General features: G+C 37.2%; 1 protein-coding gene across 8 annotated transcripts in view; it reads left to right on the forward strand.

Moving 5' to 3' along the window:
* The window catches only part of AHI1 (Abelson helper integration site 1), a 208,127-nt gene extending 184,588 nt beyond the window's left edge, over positions 1 to 23,539 (forward strand). For 6 of the 8 annotated variants that reach the window (XM_053904459.1, XM_053904460.1, XM_053904461.1 and 3 more), the window contains 3 exons: positions 2,402 to 2,460; positions 18,239 to 18,341; positions 22,938 to 23,539. In XM_053904459.1, coding sequence (XP_053760434.1) covers positions 2,402 to 2,460; positions 18,239 to 18,341; positions 22,938 to 22,940 — 165 coding nt within the window. In that variant the 3' untranslated portion in view covers positions 22,941 to 23,539. Of the gene's footprint in view, positions 1 to 2,401; positions 2,461 to 18,238; positions 18,342 to 22,937 lie in introns of those variants that run through there. The other 2 variants (XM_053904463.1, XR_008422886.1) reach the window with 2 other exon arrangements.
* Positions 23,540 to 24,532: the final 993 nt, after the last annotated feature.

Below are 24,532 nucleotides of genomic sequence, written 5' to 3' on the forward strand. Positions count from 1 at the left end.
TTTGTTAAACAAGGAAATGAAACAAAACAGCTCACAGAGATACCTTCTTCCTCCTCCTTCTTGCCTCCATGAGTAACTACCCATATGGCGTGCTGCTGCTGAGACCAAGGAATGAGTGAGTAAAGGTGTTTAGAAGTGGAATATTGGTCCTAATTAAATAAGTGTCCTTTAATAAGTGTTAAAACTTTGTAATGTGGATACTCTATTAACTTGGGATTCATAAGATTTGAACACAATTTAAGCCACCTTTGCAACATGAAGAAGGGCTTAAATGTGCCAGTTACTGTAATACAGAAATACAGCAGGAAAGATGGCAGGGACAGTGTTAAATCTACTTAAGACAAACCTTCTGCATCCATTTCACATGATGAACAGACTATTAAAAGCAGGTTTGGTAAGACCTACACATGACAATATGTTGTTACTCATATGTCAGGGTCATGATAAATAACTAAAAATAACATTGACTTAACAGTGATATACAATTCAGTCTTATCTCTCTTCCCTCAACCTCTGAAGTAGGTTCAAATTCTGATCAGAGCTGTTACAACGAGGGGTTTTTTTAATCCAGACTGTTACAAAGTTGCATACATTATGTATATAGAATATATACACACATTATATACGTATACATACATACGTATACATATGGTAAGATGCTGGGCTTGCCATGAGCAAAGAGATAGAAGTAATACTTAGACCAAGTAAAAAATAAAATCAATTTGATTGCTGTCTTTGGAATTTATTTCATAAGACTGGGAGAAAAACTAAATATATTCCGTTATAATTGACACTTTCTGAGTTTAGATTTTGGTGGTTTTCTTTGGTTCTTGTGCTATTGGGTTCAGGGCAGGTAGACTGTTCTGCAATCTGAATTAGTCCATGAATTTGAGTTTTTCATGTGATTGTACTTTTTGTCCCAAACACATTTTAAGTAAGTCAGATCATCTTCACCAGTAGGGAAAAATCAGGGTGTTCTTGGTGCTTTGGTTGTTCTGTGAAATTGAGTCACTTGCTACAAGATCCACCTTTCACCACTAAGTCTTCTTGTTCTTTTATGTTTTTATTATATGCTTGATTTAAAGCTATGCAGATAGCAATAATACTACATAATACAATATCGTCTTGAAATCTTTATGATTAATAATACTTGTCTTAAAATATCCAATGACTTCACTCATATGAGGACTTTAGGATACAAAACAGATGAACATTAGGGAAGGGAGGCAAAAATAATCTAAAAACAGGGAGGGGGACAAAACATAAGAGACTCTTAAATATAGAGAACAAACAGAGGGTTACTGGAGGAGTTGTGGGGGGGGGTGCTAAATGGGTAAGGGGCACTAAGGAATCTACTCCTGAAATCACTGTTGCACTATATGCTAACTAATTTGGATGTAAATTAAAAAATAAACATTATTAATTAAAAAGAAAAAAACAATACTTGTTTTAAGATACTCAAGTGCCAAATCTTGCTAAAGAATGATCTTGCAGAATCTGATTGTGAGGGACAAAATCTAAAAAGCAAAACAATCTTCAGGAAAGATAAGACTGGGAAAACAGTAGTTACTCAAACAACCTCAGACTGAAACAACTTAAGGACTGTGCTCCTTTTCTTTGATTTCATCTTGGTTTTTGTTTCCTGCAGTTTTTTTTTTTTAATTAAATAATTAGGTGGCTATAGTATATCTTTGATTTGTATATGGCTCAAAACTTAGTAACTGTATATTTTCTATGTGAATTTTAAATGGATTCTTTCCATAACATGTAATTACCTCTTTAAAAAAAATATTTGTAGTCAATTTTATAGCAATGTTGGGTAGATTTATAAAATACTGTCTCATATCAAGCTCCATTTTCCCACAGTATACCTTCATTTGGACTTAATGCTGGAATTCTGGAGGAACCATCAAACATAACAATATAATCTGGCACCACTGAAAGTACTTTTAGTTTGTTTTCTTCACAAAGGTGCCGTTAATAAAATATGTACCGAACAAATTTTGTAGAAGGTTGGGTTTTCAGATCCAAAATTTTAGATAGAATTCCATGAGTGTCATCACTATGAAAATATAAAGTATGCCAAAAGGATGAGGAACGAAGGATACGATGTTGAAAGATACATTTAGAACCTAAGTGATATGCCATATGGTGTTTCTAGATTAGTTTACACTGATTCGTATCTGACCTTTTTTTTGCCACATACCTGAAAACTGACATGCGTACAGAGTGCTCAGATGATCTGGAGAACTTTCTCCTTGGTTGTCCATAGGAGTGAAAACATTATGCTGATAGACATTTATGTTCAGAACAAACATGCTCTCTCCTCATTCAGCAAGTTGCTACTATTACCTGCGTTGTGCTGAGTTTGTACTTACTGTTTGTTGTTCTTCTTTTGCAGCGGTCAGTCATTAAGGACAAGTCCCAAGATTTCAGGCTGGGCTCAGAGTCTGTGACACAGTAAGCAACTTTTCCTTCTAAATACTTGCAGCGCTAAACAAGTATTGTTTGTTTTTTTAAGGACAGTTTCTCCATTTCTCTTTTTATGACATTACACCAAAAGTTAAATTTCAGGGGCACCTGGGTCGCTCAGTCGGTTGAACATCCAACTCTTGATTTTGGCTCTGGTCATGATCCCAGGTTTGTGGGATGGAACGCCGTGTTGGGCTCTGCGCTGAACGTGGAGCCTGCTTAAGATTCTCTCTCTCCCTGGGGTGGCTGGGTGGCTAAGTCAATTAAGAGTCCCGTTCTTGGTTTCAGCTTGGGTCATGATCTCGTGGTTTGTGGGTTCAAATTCCACATCGGGCTCCACGCTGACAATGCAGAGCCTGTCTGGAAATCTCTCTCTCCCTCTCTCTTTCAAACTCTCTCTGCACCCCCTCTCAAAATAAATAAATAAACAAAAAAAAAAAAAAAAAAAAGGAAAAGATTCTCTCTCTCTTCTCCCTCCCTCGTCTCTCTCAAAAAAAAAAATCTCAAACTTTAAAAAAAGAAAGTTAAATTTCAGATAATTGATTTTTTAAGAGTTGAGCTGGCTTGAGAATATTTTATTTTGATTTTTTTAGTGTTTATGTACTTTTGAGAGAGAGAGAGAGAGAGAGAGCAGGGGAGGGGCAGAGAGAGAGGGAGACACAGAATCCAAAGCAGGCTCCAGGCTCTGAGCTGTCAGCACAGAGCCTGACGTGGGGCTTGAACTCATGCAAGATCATGACCTGAGCCGAAGTCGGACACTAAACCGACTGAGCCACCCAGGTGCCCGTAAGAATATCTTAATGGTTGGACTTTGAGAATGTATTATAACTAAGTTATAAGAAATAATATTAAATAAAATTAAAATATCATACCAAATTTTTGTTTTTTGGAACCATTTTGTCATTTATTTTTGTTTGAGTTACATTTTAAAATAACATTAACTGAAAACACGTAGATGATGTGTGGTTTAAAAAAATTATGAAATACCTATTTGAGACATTAAAGAAACAAAGTAATACCCATAACAATATCATTGTGTATTTTCTTCAAATGCGTAATATATTTAAGCAATTCGTTTTGAGGTGTTTGTTATAAAAGATCACTAGGAAGTTTCTGTAGTTTCATTTGGTACTTGCTGCATCATTTAATACATAAATGAAAATCCCTTTTACCTCAAAAAACTTATATCAAAAATCTTCCTATTTCTCATTTTTTTTTATCACTGCAGATCATTTTGTACCTGACTTTCAGCCCAAACTTCATATTCACACAATCACTAGCAAACTATCCCAAGAGGGTAACAGCCTCGAACAGCCTAGATAATCTGTCGTGCCCTCCTGTTCATCCACCACCAACCATACCCACATACGCATAGGAGTACATGCTTACACACACACGCACCCGGATGATCCTAGCTGAATTTCCTTCAGGAAGATGTTTGTTCAGGTTAACCCTGCTACTGATGTTGACATTTTGGAGAATAATATGTCTGTTTCACTTCAAAAATTCTGAAGGAGATGACAGTCTAATTTATAGGAATTATCAAATAAAACCATGCATTATTTCACAAGATAATGTTTTATTCTACAGATGAAAGACAAACATAATTTAAATGGTGTTTTAAAGAGTCACAGAATCATGACCTAGAAGATTCCTTAGAAATTCTCTATCCCCTCTGTTTTCTAGTCAAGAAAACTAAGGGGAAAGGCCTTGCATAAATTTCCCAGGGCACTTCTGGGTCAGTACACAGACCAGGAGCCAAGATCCCCAGACTGCTGGGCTGTTTGTTTGTCTGTTTGTTTTAAATTATATTTAGTGTTGTCAGGCTTCCCGGTAAAATGCCATTTTGTTGGAAGCTTTAAAATCTTTTAAAGAGAAAATCTGATGATGATATAACTATATATAGCCCTGTATCACTTCAGAGCACAGCCACTCACATGGATCACATTTGGTTCTCACTATCTCCCTGCAGACCAGTATCCTGACCCCTGCCTTAGATCTTAGAGGCTGTGACTTGTCTCAAGTCACTGTGGTTACTAAATGTCAGACCCAGGACCAGAACACAGGTCCTCTGTTTCCTAATCTGCTTTTCTTTCCAGGCTTTCCCGCTGCCTCCTGTATGAAACACACATCCCAGGTCTTTCTGATCTTCATTCTGGTTACATCTGCCAGGAAAGTTTTCAGTTCCATTCTCTAAAACACTGGAATTTTATATAATAGTTGATGATACGGTCATTGACCCTAAAGAGTTTATACTCAATGACAGATCACACATATAAAAAATACACGAACAGTAAGGACAAACTGTTTCAACAACCAAAAAATATCATAATATTTAGGGGCGCCTGCGTGGCCCAGTCAGTTAAGCATCCAGCTTCGGCTCAGGTCATGATCTAGCGGTTCGTGAGTTTGAGCCCCACATCAGGCTCTGGGCTGACAGAGCCTGAACCTGCTTCAGATTCTGTGTGTGTGTCTCTCTCTGCTTCTCCCCTGCTCATGCTCTGTCTCTCACTCTGTCTCTCTCTCTCTCTGTCTCTCTCAAAAATAAAAATAAAAAAATTTTTTAAATACCATATTTAATACATTATGGCAACAGTGCTCTTGGTGTTTTTGAACATGTTTTATAAAAAATTTTCAAACTTGGGGCGCCTGGGTGGCGCAGTCGGTTAAGCGTCCGACTTCAGCCAGGTCACGATCTTGCGGTCCGTGAGTTCGAGTCCCGCGTCAGGCTCTGGGCTGATGGCTCGGAGCCTGGAGCCTGTTTCCGATTCTGTGTCTCCCTCTCTCTCTGCCCCTCCCCCGTTCATGCTCTGTCTCTCTCTGTCCCAAAAATAAATAAAAAACGTTGAAAAAAAATTTTTTTTTTAAATTTTCAAACTTGTATCTGATATGCAAATGAGAGTCTGTAGTCACTGACTGCATTGGATGCCTATTCTCCGGTGATACACAGATCCACACCATGCTCTCCAGGTTAGAATTTTTTAAAAACCTCGCAAAACATCCCAGCTCCTAAAGACTGTCAGGGTAGCTTGACTTCTCCTTTTGAGCATAGAACACTTACAAAGCTTCTGAAAATAAATTTTCATGAGAAGTTCAGATATGTCTAAATGCTCAAGTTCATCTGCAGCTTTTTGGGCTTTCCCTATACTAGTAGTTTCTTAGAAGTAGGGATGAATTAAGATACATTTCTAATGACCTGAAAGCTGTAGGCAAGTGGAAGATGGAAATATTATAGCTCCATATGTACAAAGTCATTTCTTTATTTCTTTAATTTACCTAAATGAGTCCATTGTACCCAAGTAAATGGACACTAATTTTTTTTATTATTATTTTAGAGAGAGAGAGCACAAGTTGGGGGGGGGGGAAGCAGAGAGAGAGAATCTTAAGCAGGCTCCATGCTTAGCATGGAGCCTGACACAGGGCTTGATCTCACACGATCTCGTGATCATGACCTGAGCCAGAATCAAGAGTTGGACATTTAATCGACTGAGCCACTCAGGCGCCCCTGAAGGCTAATTGTTTTGTTTCTTTCAGTCTTGCCATTCAGTTTGCAACTTATTTAGTTGGTTGACCAGAATATATAAATAAGCCACATAGGACTACCTCTTACTACTTCCACTTGAATTTCTTATCTTCTTTATTCTTTCTTATTTTTATTTTTTTTAGAAATGTCAATCACTTCTGTGCAAGTAATGTTTACACATTTTAGTAAAGCTGTACTCCCTTCTTAAGGTATCAAGAAGAAACCCCAATAGGTTAATTTAACCAAAGCATTTTCTTAAAAGTCTGGAACTTACACCTTTTGTACCTCATGCCCCTATGATGTTATTATCTACTGCCTGAGAGTTGGTAATGAAGTTTCTATTAATATGTGAAAATTCTTAATTAGTAGTATCCGGTATTCCCTAGTCATTAATCTATTTTAACTTGAGTTTGTTGGGTTTTTTTTTAAAGATAGAATGTTTTATTTCATTAACAGCTTTGATCAGAGAAAAGTTAATTCAGATAGTAATATTAAAGTCCTTTATTTATGAACACTCAGATGGGAACTGAATGAATGAAATCTCTTCTTAATATAATGAAGGCTTTAAGAGTTAATTCTAAGTATCCTGTCACTCTTCCACTATATATTTATTCCAGTTTTATAATAGTCCTATTCCAGACTCCAGTTTCCTTTTCACGAGAAGGAAGTGGTTTACCTTTTTTCCTTAAAATACCTGTTGCTTGCAACCTTTTGTTTTTTTTTAGTTCTTGCTTTGTCCATTTTTCAGCCTTTTTTTTTTTTTTACCACCACCCCCCACCCGACCTCCACTTTGTGAAATCAGACCCAGCCATTGTGAGGTGTGTGACGTCACAATGTTCTTTATATATTTTAAATATGTTCTTCTGCAGATACATAATTTGCAGATATTCTCTCCCAGCCTCTATTTTCCCTTTTCATTCTCTTTTAACAGTGGCTTTCAAAGAACAAGCTTTATTTTGATGACGTTTATCAGTTTTTTCTTTTATGAATCATGCTTTATACTGTCTAAGCATCCTTTGCCTAAAGTCACAGAAGTTTTCTCCTACGTCTTCATGTGAAAGTTTTATATTTTCAGGTTTTGTATTTAAGTGTATGATCTGTTTTGTGTTAATTTTTATATATGGCATGAGGTTTGGATCAGATAATCTATTTTGGTTTGTTTGCATTTGCATATTCTAGTTGTTCCAGCCCCATTTGTTGAAAAAACAATCCTGCCTCAGATGAATGGCCTTTTTGCATTTTTGTGAAAATCAGTTGTCAGTATCTTTGTGCATTTGTTCCTGGACTCAGTTCTGATCCATTGATCTGGTTTTCTGTCTTTAATCAGTAATACACTGTCTTGATTACTAGAAATTTATAATAAAACTGGAAGTCTTGGAAGTAGGTATTATTGGTCCTCCAACTTTGTCCTTTTTCAATGTCAGTTTAGTTATTCAAGGTCTTTTTTATGTGCACATGATTTTTAGAATAAGCTTCTTCTACAGTAGAGCCTACTGGATTCCAATCGGCATTGCCTTGAATCCACAGACCAGTTTGGAGAGAATTGACAGGTTAACAATATTCAGTAATCTGACTCATTAACATATTTCTTCATTTATTTAGGTCTTTGTTAATTTCTCTCAGCACTGTTTTTTAGTTTTCAGGGTGTAAGTCCTACAGATGTTTGACCCATTTATTCCTGAGTATTTCGTATGTAAATGATATTTATAATTGTTTGTTGCTCATTTATAGAAATACTACTGACTGTCGGATGTTGAACTTGCATTATGCCATCTTACTAAAATGTCTTTTGGGTTTTAGTAGCTTTTTAGTATATTTTACTAGATTCTCTACATAGACAATCAAGCAAATAAAAACCAGTTTCATTCCTTCCTTTCCAAACCAGATGCCTTTTTTTTTTTTTTTTTTTTTTTTTTTTTTTGCCTTATTGCAAAGGCTAAACCTCCAGTATAATGTTACAAGGTTGAATAGAAATGATGAGAGTAGATAGCGTTATCTTCTTCATGATTTTATGGGTAATGAGTGGGAAAGCATTCAGTCTTTCACCATTAAATATGATATTATCATAGGTTTTTTTTATAAATGTCCTTTATCAGGTAGATTCCTTCATTTCCTGGTTTGCTGAGAGTTTGTATCAGTAATGGATGTTGGATTTTTGTCAAATGCTCTTTCTGTGTCTATTCAGATAATCATGATTTTTCTTTATTAATGTGTTCATATGGTAGATTACATTGATTTTCAAATATTGAACTAACGATTCATTCTTAGGATAAACCCTATTTAGTCATGGTATGTTATCATTTTTATAAATTGGTGAACTTGATTTTCTAAAATTTAATTTAGAGTTTTTCGCATTTTGTTCATGAAAAATATGGGTCTTTGGTTTTCTTGTAATGTTTTAGTCTGGTTTGGTATTAGGGTAGGCTGGCTTCATGGAATGAGTTAAGAAGAATTTCTAGTTCTTCTGTTCTCTGGAAGAGTCTGTAGATTTGGTATTTTTTCTTTTGTAATTTTCATTTCTTCATTGATACTCTCTGTGTAGTGACATAATTTCCTTTAGTTCTTTGAACATATTTACAATAATAGATTTCAAGTCTTTGTCTAGAAAGTTCAATGTATAGACTTCCTAAGGGACAGTTTCTGGTGATTATTTTTTTCCCTTTGTATGGACCATCCTTTCTTGGTTTTTTTGTATGTCTTTGTAATCTTTTGTTGAAAACTGGACATTTTAAAGACTATAATGTGACAACTCTTAAGAATTGGATTCTTCCCTTCCCTGGGGTTTGTTGTTGATGCTACTTATTATAGTTGTTATTTGTTAAATAACTTCTCTGAACAAATTTCTACAACTCTATAATTACAATGTTTGGCCACTGAAGTCTCTGCTTGGTTAGACTAGTGATCAGCTAATTGGACAAAGATTTTCTTGAACACCTGGAACCAGTAAGTCTCTCAGTCTTGCTAAGGGGTCTCTTGGGGTATTGAGCACACCTTCGATATTTAGCCAAGTAGTTGACAACTCTGTGTTAGTTTTCCTTCCTATTAGCACAGAGCATTAAGATCACCCAGAAGTGAAGGTGTAAAGCCTTCTTAGGTCTCTGCTGTGCATGCTCACAACCCTACATGTGTGAGACCTTCTAGACTCTCCGAATAGTGTCAGGACTTGGGAAAACTCGTGTGGACATCTTACTTCCCCAACTTTTCCTTTTCACCTTTTTTAGTTAGTCTGTTGTTTGGCTTCTATTATCCATCACTCAGGCAGCCATGAAGCTAACTGTAATTGTTTTAACAAGTGCCTCCCAGGGAAAAGGCCAGCTCTGAGATAAGTCAAGTACTGACAGCCTTATAAGTGGTATCTTCCAAGGAACCACCAGACAGATCAAGTAAAATAGTTCTTTAGAAATGAGGCTTTGAAAGAGCTCCATCCCTGTTCTGTTCCTTCCAGTAGCTGCCGGGCTGCTGGCTTTCGCCATAAATTGTAGGCTCTTCTTCAAGGCCACCACAGAGCTACAGTGGGGGATGGGACTAGGTCAAGTTAAAATGCCACAGAGCTCTCTGCTTTTACCAAGGTTCAACCATTTTTCTTGAATAAACATTCCCCAGTTGCCACAAGCTTTTGACTAATTTCTAGAAATCTGAAAATGCTGATTCTGACCATTTTTGCCAGTTTTCTCTTAGCTTATTTGGAGAAGAGAATATTCAGAAGTTCTTAGCTCCACCACTTTCATGGCCATCATTTTATTTCTTCTTCAAATGTTGGATAAATTTACAGGTAAAGCTGTCTGGCCCTGGAATGTTCTTTTTTGGAAGATTTTTAACTACAAATTCTATTTATTCAGTAGAATTAGAGCTCTCAAGGTTATCTGTTTCTTCTTATGTAAACCTTGATAGTTTGTTTCTTTCAAGGAATTTGTCCATTTCACTCAAGTGATTTAATTGGTTGATATAATGTGGTTCATAATATTCCCTCATCTTTTCAGTAGTAATAGGATCTGTAGTAATAGGATCAGTAGTAATAGGATCTGTAGTTGCAGCCCCCTAATCCCTGCTATTGGTAATTTATTTTTTTAAGGCAGCGAGCAATCTCAGCCTAAATATTTCTTTTTTTTCAATCAGCCTTGCTAATAATGGTTTATCAATTTTGATCTCAAAGAATCAAATTTTTGTTTCATTGATTTCTCCTTATTGTTTCTCTATTTTCTCCTTCATTGGTATCTACTCTGGTTTTTATTTGGCTTACTTGGGGGTTAATTTGTCCTTTTTCAAAATTTTTAAAGTGGAAACTGTGGACGATTTAATACCTTTCTTCTCTCCTGATATAAACATTTAGTGGCATAAATTTCCCACTAAGCACTGCTTGAATGGCATTCCACAAATTTTGATATATTGTGGTTTCATTTTCATTTCTTTCAAAAACACTTTTTTAATTTTTCTTCAGATTTATTCTTTGATCCTGGGTTACTTGGAAATGGGTCATTTCATTCCCAATATTTAGGGAGTTTCCCAGATATCATTCTGTTATTGATTTCTAATTCCATTGTGGTCAAAGAACATATTCTGAATGATCCAAATCTTTTTAAATTTATTGAGAATTATTTTGTGATTCTTAATATGGTCTCTCTTGGTAAAAGTTTTTAGTGCCCTTGAAAAGAATGTGTAGTCAATAGATGTAGAAGAAGCACTTGACAAAATACAGCGTCCTTTCTTAATAAAAACCCTCAAGAAAGTCCGGATAGAAGGAACATACCTTAACATCATAAAAGCCAAATATGTAAAACCCATGACTAATATCATCCTAAATGGGGGAAAACTGAGATCTTCCCCCTGAAATCAGGAACATGACAAGAATGCCCACTCTCACCACTGTTTTTGAATGTAGTGTTGGATGTCCTAGCTTCATCAATCAGACAGCAAAATGAAATAAAAGGCATCCAAATTAGCAAAGAAGAAGTCAAAATTTCACTTTTCACAGATGACATGATACTATACATGGAAAGCCTGAAAGACTCCACCAAAGACCTGCTAGAACTAACGCATGAATTCAGCAAAGTCATAGGATACAAAATCAGTGTACAGAAATCGGTTGCATTTCTGTACACCAGTAATGAAGCAGCAGAAAGAGAAATCAAGAAATTGATCCCATTTACAATTGCACCAAAAACCATAAAATACCTAGGAGTAAAACTAACCAAAGCTGTAAAAGATCTGTATGCTGAAAACTATAGAAAACTTACAAAGGAAATTGAAGACACAAAGAAATGGAAAAATATTCCATGCTCATGGATTGGAAGAACAAATACTGTTAAAATGTCAGTACTACCCAAAGCAATCTACACATTCAGTGAAATCTGTACCAAAATTGCACCAGCATTCTTCTCAAAGCCAGAACAAACAATCCTAAAATTTATATGGAACCATAAAAGACCCTGAATAGCCAAAGTAATGTTGAAAAAGAAAGCCAAAGCAGGAGGCATCAGAATCCCAGACTTTAGCCTCTACTCCAAAGTTGTAATCATCAAGACAGTATGGTATGGGCACAAAAACAGACACATAGACCAATGGAATAGAATAGAGAACCCAGAATTGGACCCACAAATGTTATGGCCATCTAATCTTTGTCAAAGCAGGCAAGAGTATCCAATGGAAAAAAGACAGTCTCTTTAGCAAATGATGCTGGGAGAACTGGACAGCAACATGCAGAAGAATGAAACTGGACCACTTTCTTACACCATACACGAAAATAAACTCAAAATGGATGAAAGACCTAAATGTGAGACAGGAAACCATCAAAACCTAGAGGAGAATACAGGCAACAACCTCTTTTACCTCTGCCACAGCAATTTCTTGCTTGACACGTCTCCGAAGGCAAGGGAAATAAAAGCAAAAATGAACTATTGGGACCTCATCAAGATAAAAAGCTTCTGCATGGTGAGGAAACAATCAACAAAACTGAAAGGCAACCGACGGAATGGGAAAAGATATTTGCAAATGAGATATCAGATAAAGGGTTAGTATCCAAAGTCTATATAGAACTTACGAAACTCGACACCTAGAAAACAAATAATTCCGTGAAGAAATGGGCAGAAGACATGAATAGACACTTTTCCAAAGAAGACATCCAGATGGCCAACAGACACATGGGAAGATGCTCAACATCACTCATCATCAGGGAAATACAAGTCAAAACCACGTTAAGATACCACCTCACACCAGTCAGAGTGACTAAAATTAACTCAGGAAACAACAGAAGCTAGTGAGGATGTGGAGAAATGGGAACCCTCTTGCACTGTTGGTGGGAATGCAAACTGGTGCAGCCACTCTGGAAAACAGTGTGGAGGTTCCTCAAAAAATTAAAAATAGAACTACCCTATGACCCAGCAACAGCACTACTGGCATTTATCCAAAAGATACAGAGTGCTGATTCATAGGGGTACATGTACTCCAATGTTTATAGCAACGCTTTCAACAATAGCCAAATTATGGAAAGAGCCTAAATGTCCATCAACTGATGAATGGTTAAAGGACATGTGGTTTATATATACAATGGAATACTACTTGGCAATGAAAAAGAATGAAATCTGCCATTTGCAGCAATGTGGATGGAACTGGAGGGTATTTATGCTAAGTGAAATAAAACAGAGAAAGACGGATATCATGTTTTCACTCATGGAACTTGAGAAACTTAACAGAAACCCATGGGGGAAGGGAAGGGGAAAAAAATAGTTACAGAGAGGGAGGGAGGCAAACCATAAGTGATTCTTAAATACAGAGAACAAACTAAGGGCTGATGGGGCGGGGGTGGGTGAGGGAGAGGGGAAAATGGGTGCTGGGCATTGAGGAGGGCACTTGTTGGGATGAGCACTGGGTGTTGCATAAAAGCGATGAGTCACCCCCAAAACCAAGAGCACACTGTATACATTGTATGTTAGCCAACTTGACAATAAATTATACTAAAAAAAAGAAAAGAAAAAAAGAAAAGACTGAGTATCATGCACTTGTCTACCTGAAGTGTTCTTTTATAAATAAATTCGATCACATGGGCTAATAAGTGTTGTTTATGTCTGGGATAGCCTTACTGATTTTCTATCTATTCTATTAATTATTGAGAGTTGGGTATTGGAAGTCTTCAACTAATATTGTGGGCTTGTTTTTTAATTCTTGTAGCTCTGTTAGGTTTTGTGTCATGTATTTTGAAGCTCTGTATTAGGTGCCCATATGTTTAGGATTGTTACATTTTTTTGGAGGTAAGTGACTTTATTTCTGGTCCTATTCTTTGTTCTGAAATCTACTTTAATTAATATTAGAAAAGTCACTCCAGCCTTCTGTTAATAAGTGTTGGAATGATATATGTGTTTTTATACTTTAAATATAAAAATGCAAATAGGTTGAAAATTAAAGTATGCTTCTTATAGGCAGCATACAGCTGAATTCATGCTCTTTTTACCCAATATGACCATTTCTGCCTATTAATTAGGATAATTAAGCAAACATTTATATTTAATACGATTATTAACATGGAGAAGTTTTAGTCTATTATACTGTTTTTTGTTTTCTATTTCTCTCAATTCTCTCATTTTTCAACTTTTTCAGCTTTCTTTTAAATTATGTTTTATCTATTTTATCTTTCTTTGTTAGCTTATTACCCATAATGCTGTGCTTTCCTCTTTTAGTGATTTTTTTTTTTAGGGTTTAGCGCTTTAAAATGGTGTTTTTCCATTTCTTCCTTCCTGACCTTGATGCTTCTGTAGTCACACACTTTATTTATATTAGTTATAACCCCTTCATTATGTTATTAATTTTGTGAACTGTCATCTTTGGAAGAGATTGAATAAGAAAACCTTAATATTTGCCTATTTTGTTTTCATTTTTCAGTATTTTTTAATTTCTTTGTGTAGATCCGTATTTTCACCTGGTACCGTTTTCCTTTACACCCAGAGATCTCCCTTCAACATCTCTTGTAATGTTGGTTAGCTAAAAATGAGTGCCTTTACTTTTCACATGTCTGAAAAGGACTAGTTCATCTTTTATTTTGAAAGCTGTTTTTATTTGGCATACAATTCTGTGTTGAAAGATCGGCACTTTTTTTCTGGTACTTTAAAAATACTGCTCCATTGGAGCCAAACCATAAGTGACTCTTAAAAACTGAGAATAAACTGAGGGTTGATGGTGGGTGGGACGGAGGGGAAAGTGGGTGATGGGCATTAAGGAGGGCACCTGTTGGGATGAGCACTGGGTGTTGTATGGAAAACAATTTGACAATAAATTTCATATCAAAAGAAAAAAAATTCAGCTCCATTGCCTTCTCACCTGGCAGTTTTTTCCAATAGGAAATAGACTCATGCTTCTCTGTGTTCCTCCGTACAGAGCATGGTTTCCCCTATGTTGGCTACTTGTGAGATTTCTCTCTATCACTGGTTTTGAGCAATTTGATTATGATGTGCCTTGTAATTTTCTTTACGTTTCTTGTGCTGGAGGTTAGTTGGATCTTTTAGGTTTATGTTTTCATCAAATTTGGAACATCTGGGCCATTTTTTCTTCTTAGTTTTGTTTTTGTTGTTTCCTGCCTCCATCTGTTTCTCTCATCTTTGAGGATTCCAATTACACATACATTAGGCCCACATGGGCCGCATGTCCCATGCTCCCTGATGCCTTTTTTTTTAGTTGTATTTTTTTTTCAATGTGTTTCACCTTTTCTATTGCTGTGGCTTCTATTTAATTTCTATTAATAGTTTCTGTTGCTGTGTCTTCAAGTTATCTGATCTTTTCTCTGCCGTGTCTCATCTGACTTTAATCCCTTCCAGTATATTTCTCACCTCAGGCCTTTTAGTTTTCATCTCTAGAAATTCACAGTGGGTCTTACAGATATCATCCTTGGGTCTACTTAACCTTTTGAGCAAGTGGAATATAGTTATAATAACTGTTTTGATGTTTTTTCTAACATTGTTTTAATGAGAATTCTAACATCTGAGTCTGTTCTAAGTTTCAGTTTTTTGATCATCATCATGGGTTGTATTTTTCTATTTCTTTGCCCACCCCCTAATACACTTGTATTGGATGCCACACATTGAAATCTTTACCTTTTGGTTACTAGATATTTCTGTATTTCTATAAATATTCTTAAGCTCTGTTCTAGAATATAGTTAAGCTACTTCAGAACAGTTTGATCTTCTCGGGTCTTGCTTTTAAGGTTTGTTAGGGGGGACCAGAGCCATTCATTATTCGTCAGTATGGACACAAATCCCTCTGGGTACTCTGTGCCGCCCCTTCTGAGTTGTGAGGTCTTCCAGCCTGGATGGTAGGCACAGGCACTGTTCTGGCCTCAGGAAATGTCCTCAGATGCATGAGTTCACCAGCTCTTCTGGATACTTGAAGGGAACCCTTTGCAGATGTTCACATTCTCTCACTGTGAAGCTTTCTCCTCTCTGACACTCTGTGAACTCTAGCCATCTCCGTCTCCTCAGGCCCTCAGCTGTCAGGGAATCCACCAGGACTCATGCAGGCCTCATCTCCCTGTGCCATAGCCTGGAAACTCAAGGCGGTGAGCTGGGTGACCATAGGGCTCATCTCATTTGTTCTCTGTCTCTTGGGTACCAGTGTCCTTTGTTGCCAGTGATTCATTGTCTTGAAAACTATTGTTTCATATATTTTATCCAGTTTATTGTGGGGTTTTTTGGTGGTGGTGGTTTTAGGCAAGCAGTATATCCAGTCCCTGCCTCCCCATCTTGGCTGCAAACAAAAGTCCAGATGTTGTATCCATTTTCAAGGTAATTTTCTGTTAGATTGTATATAGATTATGAGAGAAAAAGTGAAGAGGATCACACAGTCTGATTTTCCTACAGTGGTCAGTAAAAGCCAAAGATATAAAATAGTATGTAAGTCCTAAAGACCATATTGAGGCAGGGTGAAAAAAAAGAGAAGGACCTAGAAATCAGGACATCGGGAGCTAAAGTGTGAAAGTGCCTGGGGTACCCTGAGGCCAGGAGATACTCTGTGGCCAGAGCAGAGGTCAAAAACTAGGGCCTGCCAGCAAGATGCAGTCCTAGTATCTTTGGTTGGATCCACTGTGTGTGTGTATGTATGTGTGTGTAATTTTCAGTGGCTAAATGCAAAAAAAAAAAAAAATTTCACGTAAATGCAGACTTTGTACTTCTCTTGAAATTAATCTGATGTTCTGGACCACAGTTCCATGAGCTGAGCTGAGGAAGCAGATTGCCTCTCCTGTGTGGGTCATCCACTCTCCAGTTCACTGTATTACCCCTAGCTTGCTTCTCTCATTCACCGCATTACCCACCATAGCCTCCACAGACACCTGAGTTTCTACTTTAATGCCCGAGAATAGGTTCCCTGGAGAGAAATTGCAAAAATTATCAGTGCTTACAGACTGGGTCGCTTAAGCAACAAATTTTTTTTCACAGTACGAGAGGCTGGAAGTTCAAAATCAAGGTTGCAGCGGGGTCAGTTTTTGGTGAAACCTCTCTTCCCAGCTTGTAGGTGGCCACCTTCTTGCTGTGTCCTTACATGGCCTTTCCTCTATGCATGTGTTGGAAAGAGCTCTGTGGTGTCTCTTCCTCTTCTAATAAGAACTACCAATTCTGGTCTGTAGATTAGAGTCTCACCCTTATGACCTCATTTAATCTTAATTAACCTCCTTAAAGATCCTTGCTTCCATTTTGGAATTAGGACTTCAGCCTGTGATTTTTTTTTAATTTTTCTAATGTTTATTTATATTTGAGACAGAGCGTGAGCAGGGGAGGGGCAGAGAGAAAGGAAGACAGAATCTGAAGCAGGCTTCAGGCTCTGAACTGTCAGCACAGAGCCCGACATGGGGCTCAAACTCACAAACTGTGAGATCATGACCTGAGCCAGAGTTGGACATTTAACCGACTAAGCCACCCGGGCACCCCTTCAGCCTGTGATTTTGAGAGAAGATGGTTTAGTTTGTAGTAATCTGTATTCAATCCTATTTATTTACTTGATTTTGAAATTCTTGCATCTGGATCAAACTCTTCCACCATTCCCAGACATGGTAGAAAGGAGACACTGTCTTCCACTCTTTAAATTTCCCTTTTTTCATTGTTTTTGTATTTTCTTTTCTCCTAACACTATTTACTCTGCACTCATTCACAAAGTATTTGTTTTATATTTTACTCTTACTGTTGAACCATTTGAAAAGCTGCATTCCACATCCCACAGATCAGAATATCACAGTGTTGGTTTTTTTGCTTGTTTGTTTGTTTGTTTGTTTTTAGTGTAGTTGACACGCAGTGCTTCATTAGTTCCAGGTGTACAACTTAGTGATTCAGGAAGTCTTTTCATTATACTGTGCTTACCACAAGGTAGCTCCCATCTCTCGCCACACAACACTATTATAGTCTCATTGACTGTATTCCCTGTGCTGTACCCTTTATTCTCCCGACTCTTCATTCCGTAACTGGAAACCTGAATCTCCCACTCCCCTTCACCATTTTGCCCATCCCCCACTCCCATCCACTCTGTCAACCATCAGTTCTCTGTATTTGTAGGTCTGATTCAGCTGTTTGTTTGTTTATTCACTTGTTTTTTTATATTCCACATGTAAGTGAAATCATCTGTCTTTGTCTGACTTATTTTAATTAGCATAATACCCTCTAGGTCCATCCATGTTGTCACAAATAAAAATACCATGTTCTTTTTTATTGCTGAATAATGTCCCATTGGGTAGATACACCACATCCTCTTTATCCATTCATCTGTCAGTGGACACTTGGGTGGCTTCAATATCTTGGCTATTGTAAATAATGTAAATAAGAGGTATATATCTCTTCAAATTAATGTTTTCGCTTTCTTTGGGTAAATACCCAGTAGTGGAATTCTTGGATCATATCACAGCTTTCTTATGCAAAAATTTCCTTCACCCCTTTCTTTGTCATTAAGGAATCTCATGTTATTTTTACACATACACACGTTTTTTTCCATCTAGTTTGATAAGAAAATATTCTGGCTTTTCCTGGGCATCTAATATTTTTCTAAGAGAAGTTAAATTTATTTTATTCTGTCCCTTCATCATAATAGAGAAGGAACCCTACCAGCTAAAGATTCATGTCTCTACATTATTTTGAGCATCTCCCTAATGTTTTTCTCTCAGATCCATCCATTGATCTCCCCTTTCTGTTCCCACTGCTCCTGCCCTAAATCAGAGCCTCATGTGGGCTATGGCAGCAGTCTTCTTACGGGCTCCTGTTTCTCATCTTTCCCTCCCATAGTTCTGAAGTGGGCAAAGCGCAGAGCCGTGAGGACCGAGGACACACAATGGATATGCAGGGGAAGAAGAATGAGCAAACCAGTCAAAAGGTCACCCTAATAGAGGTAAGAGGAAAGCCAGGAGAAAGTTGTAGCATAGAGTCAGCAGGGAAAGATTTAGGGAAGGCCTGGTCCGCCATCACAAATGCCAAATAAGTCATGGAGATGAAAAGTACAGGATAGGAAATAGAGTCCATAATATTGTGATACCATTTTTGGTAACAGGTGGCGACTACACATGATCATTGAATAACGGACAGCGTTGTTGAATCAATGTGTTGTACACCTGAAACTAATATAACATTTTATGTTAATTATACTGCTATTAAAAATAAATAAACGATGACGAATGCCAAAGGGAGGAGAAGTAAAATAAGGACTTAAAAGTGCCCTTTCAGGATTTCCTGTCAAGAGGCCATTTATGACCTCCAAGAAGATAGTTTTGATGAGAGTCCTTGAATCAGACCGTCTCCAGTGCAGAGGGAAAAAATAATCAGAAGAGACTGCTTTTCCCAGAAGCTGTACTTCGAAGGAAAGAAAAGGCTGGGCAATAACCAGTAGAAAACACGGGATTTAGAGATCTTTGTAGAGAGGGGAATGAGGAGAAGAGTTACAAACTGAAAGGAAAGAGCCCCAGGGGAGGAGCCATTCAAGATAAAGGACAGGTGAATAATCCCTGGAGACCAGAGGAAATACACAGATTAGAATTTGAAACAAGGCAGGGTCACTTTTGTACTGAGATAGGCCAGTGAGACAAGTGTGTTTGAATGATGGTGTTTTCTTGTGGGGGATGGAATGTAGGAAGGTCAGGAAGACCTTTCTGAAGAAGAGGCCTCTGTTTTCTCAGTTAGGCAGTGGTGACATTTGTCTGCTAAACGTGAAATGTGTCCACTTTTGTGAAGTTGTCACTTAAAGGAAACCAGATTCAGAATTTTCATAAGTATTTTTAGATTTTAATTATAAAAAACTTAAATCTCCTTATACCAAAAGCATATAGATGAGTAGTTATACAATCATGGGTTAAGAAATGACTTTTTATCCTTGATAACAGAATCAGAAAACATTTTAAAACAAAGTTTAATAATAAGAACTTCAAAATGATTTAAAGCAAAATCTAGAAACATATAATAACCCAGGATGAGGAAGAACTTCACGAGATATGTGACAGATAAAGAATTAATACCCTTAACATATTTTTTAAAAACTCTTAAAAATCAACAAAGAAAAGAAAAATTGGCAAAGGGCCTTCAGAGGACATTCTTAAAGAAAATGAATATATGAAAAGTGTCTCCCTTCCAGTGATCAAATAACAAAAATTAGTAACTGATACAGTATTTTTCCCCTCACAAAATGGCAACAAGTTTCAAACTTATAAAACCGATGGGGGCACTGAGTTTCCTCATACACTGCTGGTAATTGTATAAGATTCATCCATTCCCTGTGGGGGATAGCTTGGTGATACTTCTTTTTTTTTTTAACTTGTCAAACTGTTCATGTCCTTTGATTTGACAGTTTTAGTTTTAGGAATCTATTATAGGAAAATAGTCAAGTATACATGGGCAGAATCAGTTAAAAGGCTGTTCCTTCAAGCAGTGTTTTAAAAATAGGAAGAAAGAATTAAATTTCTATGAATATAGAGTTGATTAAATTATAAAACATTTCTATAAGGGAATACCATGTGATACTATTTGTTACATTATTGAAGTATTTTCATAGACATGGAAAGATGTTTGAGTAGAAGAAAGACGGTTATGAAGTCGTTTGTATACAACATACTCAGTAGACTCTTGAACAACGCAGGGGTTAGGAGCACCAGTCCCTGCTTTATGCAGTCAAAATCCATGTATAACTTTGGTTCCCCCAAACAATAACAGCCTACTGTTGACCAGAATACTGATAACATAAATAGTCACTTAACACATATTTTGTATGTTACACGTATCACATAGTGTTCTCTTACAATATAGTAAGCTGGAGAAACAAAAACGTTACTAAGAAAATCATACAGAAGAGAAAATACATTTATATTACTGTACTAATCAATATCGTAAGTTCACATCGTGTTTACAAGATGAATCATCTGTCTGTACCTACATCATTATTGTCTTATATGATATAAAACACTGTAGGTGTAATATGTATTACTAATACTGACATCAAAAATGAAAAGGTAATGTAAAAATCCATATTTATTTAAACATATAACATTCATGCATTGATAACAGATGCAGCAATATGATTACTTTATGGTAGCCTAGTGTAATCATTGTAATTGCTTCACAGTCACCTGGCCTATACAGTAATGAATGAGTTGTTATGGCCTATAGTACTGTAGTTCTCTTCCTTATACCAGTTGGAAACACTGTTACATTTTTTTAAAAACAACTCGTGTGATGAAAGGCTGATACGCAGTTTCTCTGATTAGGAGAGAGAGAGAGAGAAGCATGCTGTACTGTAATATAATTGTTTGAAAACAGAGTTTTAAACAGGAATAAAACTAACACATTATTAATTTTGTTACATAGCACTGCCTATATAGTCTGTCCACTTCCATACAAGTGTTGCACATAATGTTCTACACAGTGAATACTTAAGCGATGATGATGATGATGATGACGACGACGAGGACAGTTAATTAGATTTTCACGCAGGGTTAGTTGGTTAAGCGTCTGACTTCGGCTTAGGTCATGATCTCGCAGTTTGTGAGTTCGAGCCCTGCTTCGGGCTCTGTGCTGACAACTCGGGATGAAGAACACTTGAGTTCGGAACCATATTACCTGGCTTCATGTCCCATTTGGCTACTTTTGCTGTACATGACTTTAGACAAGCTTCTTTTGCTCTTTGTTCTTCAGTTTTCTCATCTGTAAGTAGGGACAATACCTACGTCAAGGATTATTATGAGGAATAAATGAGTTAAGATGCATTGCACCCCACTTAGCCTGGTTCACTTCTCTTAAAGATGTTATCTGCACGGCCTGCTTCACTGTGTCTCTGGAGGGTTCCCTCTCCAGAGGGTCCTCTGGCTTCTCTGTTTACTTCTCATTGTGCCATCTCCACCTGATGAATGTCACTTGTCCTACATCCTCTGCACGTGCAGGATGCAGCCCACTCACTTCCAGCTGCTCTTCTCTCCCTTCCCTTTTCTGTTTTTCTTCTTTGTTTTTGTTACCACTTTTATAAACTCCTCCTCTGACTCTGTTTTGCCTCGTTATTCTTCTAAGATGCGTTTACCTTCCTCATGGCCCCTTGCAGATGTTTATAGGGTTTCTCAGGCCCTGGTGCCCAGCATCCATTTGAGCCTTTACTACTTTCTTTTCTATTTTTGTTGGGCCCTGGGCCCTAATTTGGGACAAGTTTTGTGTGCTTCCCATGTATACACACAGGGACAGAATGAATGACACCCTTTTCTGGCCCCAAGTGAGATTGTACCTTGGCACACCACCTCTGTACCCTTTTACACTCTACTTCAGTTGCTTTCGTGAGCCTCACTTGGAACATTTTTGGACTTGTACATTTAATGCCACCTTATCTGTGCTAGCTCTGCTGAACAGATTTGAAGTCCGGAAACGGACTGACAAAGGATTTTCTTTCCCCTCGTGTGTAAATGTCTTTCATCAAAAAAAGATAGCAAAAAAGATAGTTTATTTATTTAAGATTGAGCCTGCCCCTAAAAGCACAGATGTTGCCTAAGCCTCCTGTGCTACCAGGGAAGGGGCTTAGGAAATGGTTACCGTGCCCTTTCGTGCCACAATGACCTAGCCTCTACTTTTCCCAGGAGCGCTTGGTAGAATTGATCGCCACCTTAGCCACATTGCCATCACTCTCAGGTGGCATCTGCCTTCTGAGAGCAATCAAGCATGAAGCGCTTTCTGCTCAGAGGAAGGACAGCAACATGTTTATCTACTTTCAGATACTCACCACTGGCACATGAATAATTGCAGTAAAGGGTGTCCGGTTCAACACGACTAGCTTATCTCCCCCTAGTTTTTGTGTCCTTCCTGCATGTTCTCTAAGAAGGTCCTTGTTTCATCCACGTATTGGTTCTTGATTTTCATTAGTGACATAATTTGATTTATTTCAAAGCTGCATCTAAATGCATAATTAACCATCACTACCTTTGTTAAAAATGACCCACACCATTTTTTGGTTTTATGCGAAAAAATGTAATAGTTAACCCACTTTGTGAAAATAGACCTAATCATTGACTAAATGAAAGAATGCTATTTAATAAGATGGTCTATATCCTTCCCATTTACTAACCTTGGAGCATCATCCATGACATTTTTTCCTCCAATGAACGAAGAGCTTTCCGAATTCTGATTGCCTGCTCTTAATTTCTGGAAGTTACTCCAGGTTTGGAGTGCTTAGGGTCTGTATTTGAGAAGTGTGCTTCTTTTTCACTTGTCAGTGCTGGAGCAGGCCTTACACAACCACTAACGGTGCCAAAAGTGTTAGCAGTGTGTTCGAGAAGCACATTAGGAGATAGGGGATTAGTACTTTGGTCTTTCTTGGGTGTGTGTGTGTGTGTGTGTGTGTGTGTGTGTGTGTGTGTTACGCAATGTGCTTATTACCCACGTTGTTGCCAGGGCACACCGAGATTTGGTTGTGGCCAAAAGACATTGTCTAAGTTCATTTAGTACATTTTGTGTACTTTTCTCCTAGTAAAGAGTTGAAGAATGAAGAGACAACCAAATACACAGAAATGAAATGACAAATTAAACCAAACGGAATTTCTCTTCAGAGTGAAGAACTTCCAGATACTAAGGAAGAAAGTAAGGCCCCACTACTCCTTGTCCTTATGAAAGAATCTAGAAAAATCAGAAGCGAGATATGAGTAGAAAAATAAATGGGGCCTTTTGACCTTAATTATTTTAAATCATTGTGACTGTTGTTGATCCGAGTATTGGTCCTTATGTGTGTTAGTTATTGCATCAGAATTACATTACCACCGTTGGAAAACCAATAAAGAAAAAAACATAATTGCCACTCAGCCGAGATGAAGGAAAAGTGTTTGCACTGTCAGGATGTCCATCAAGCAGTCATTTAATATTCTTACATCTGTATTGTGATTGTATGTGTGATGTTATGTTCAGATTATGAAATATATGCTTTTGAAATTTAACTTTATTTAAGAGGGAAGCAGCTTCAGAATGTGTATTCAAAATGGTCCCAGTAAGAAAGACATTAAAAGGGAACAAATTTGTTAGTTTTGAATGACTCATACATGTAACTTGATACATACAAACTAAAAATGGCTTTTGGCAGCAGTGTTTCAAATTACTTTTTAAAAAGAGCATTTCATATTTAAGCATATAAGTAATTTGTAGACTTAACGTTGTTTAATATTTATTTTAGTCTTAACATTTATTCTTAAATTATTACATTGCATTATTTATTTCTTGAGTTCCAGAACAATGGTATCATCACCATGTGACTATATATATATATATATATTTTGTGTGTGTGTGTGTGTGTGTGTGTGTGTGTGTGTGACTATATAAAGTGTGATGTTATAATAGAAAAGTTCATTTCTTTGGGTTTTTTTCTTGACTCTTCTCCTTTCTCAACTATGTGATTATAAGTCTGTCAGTAAATATGTAATCCCACACAGGTCAAAACTAATCAAACCCAGAAAACTTATTTACCAAATTAGACAATTGATTCCATTAAAGTCAGAAGTGAGAAAAACAGTGTTGAGCATTGAGGTGTAAATTTTGCCCAGATGTATACCCAATATAAAATATCTTCTAGTAAAAATGTATGTGGCTCTTATCCCTGCACATGTTGTTGAGGCATGAAAATTGGTAAACATTCCCCTGCTGTGTAGAACTTAAAAGGGGGGAGCATTTTTGAAGGTGGTGAGTGGCATCAAGGCCAGCCAAAGCCCTCAGCGATCAGCACAGAAGTCTGTTCGGGTGGCACAGAGCCCCCAGTGTCCTGAGTGCACACATCTGTGCCTTCACGTACAGCCCGGCCCAAGCAGCTTGAGTCACCCTTGTAGAAGCTTGTTCTTTCTGACTTGTGAATGCACTTGATAATTAAAAAGTAAAAATATGCATCTCTGCAGTTTCAGCGCATTGTTTTGAGATGCGTACTGATTCTCTGATTTCAGTTTTAATCACAAAGAATTTCAACAAGTTGCAGGAAGATTTTAAATCAAGACAAATGAAATATGTCAAGGGAGCTAAACATCTGCTGAGATCTCAATGTTCATATGAAAAATAAAGGGTTATTTTTATATCGCAACTACTGAAGAC

Source organism: Panthera pardus, unplaced genomic scaffold (genome assembly GCF_024362965.1).
Source record: "Panthera pardus isolate Hobbes unplaced genomic scaffold, ASM2436296v1 HiC_scaffold_17, whole genome shotgun sequence".
NCBI lineage: Eukaryota > Metazoa > Chordata > Mammalia > Carnivora > Felidae > Panthera > Panthera pardus.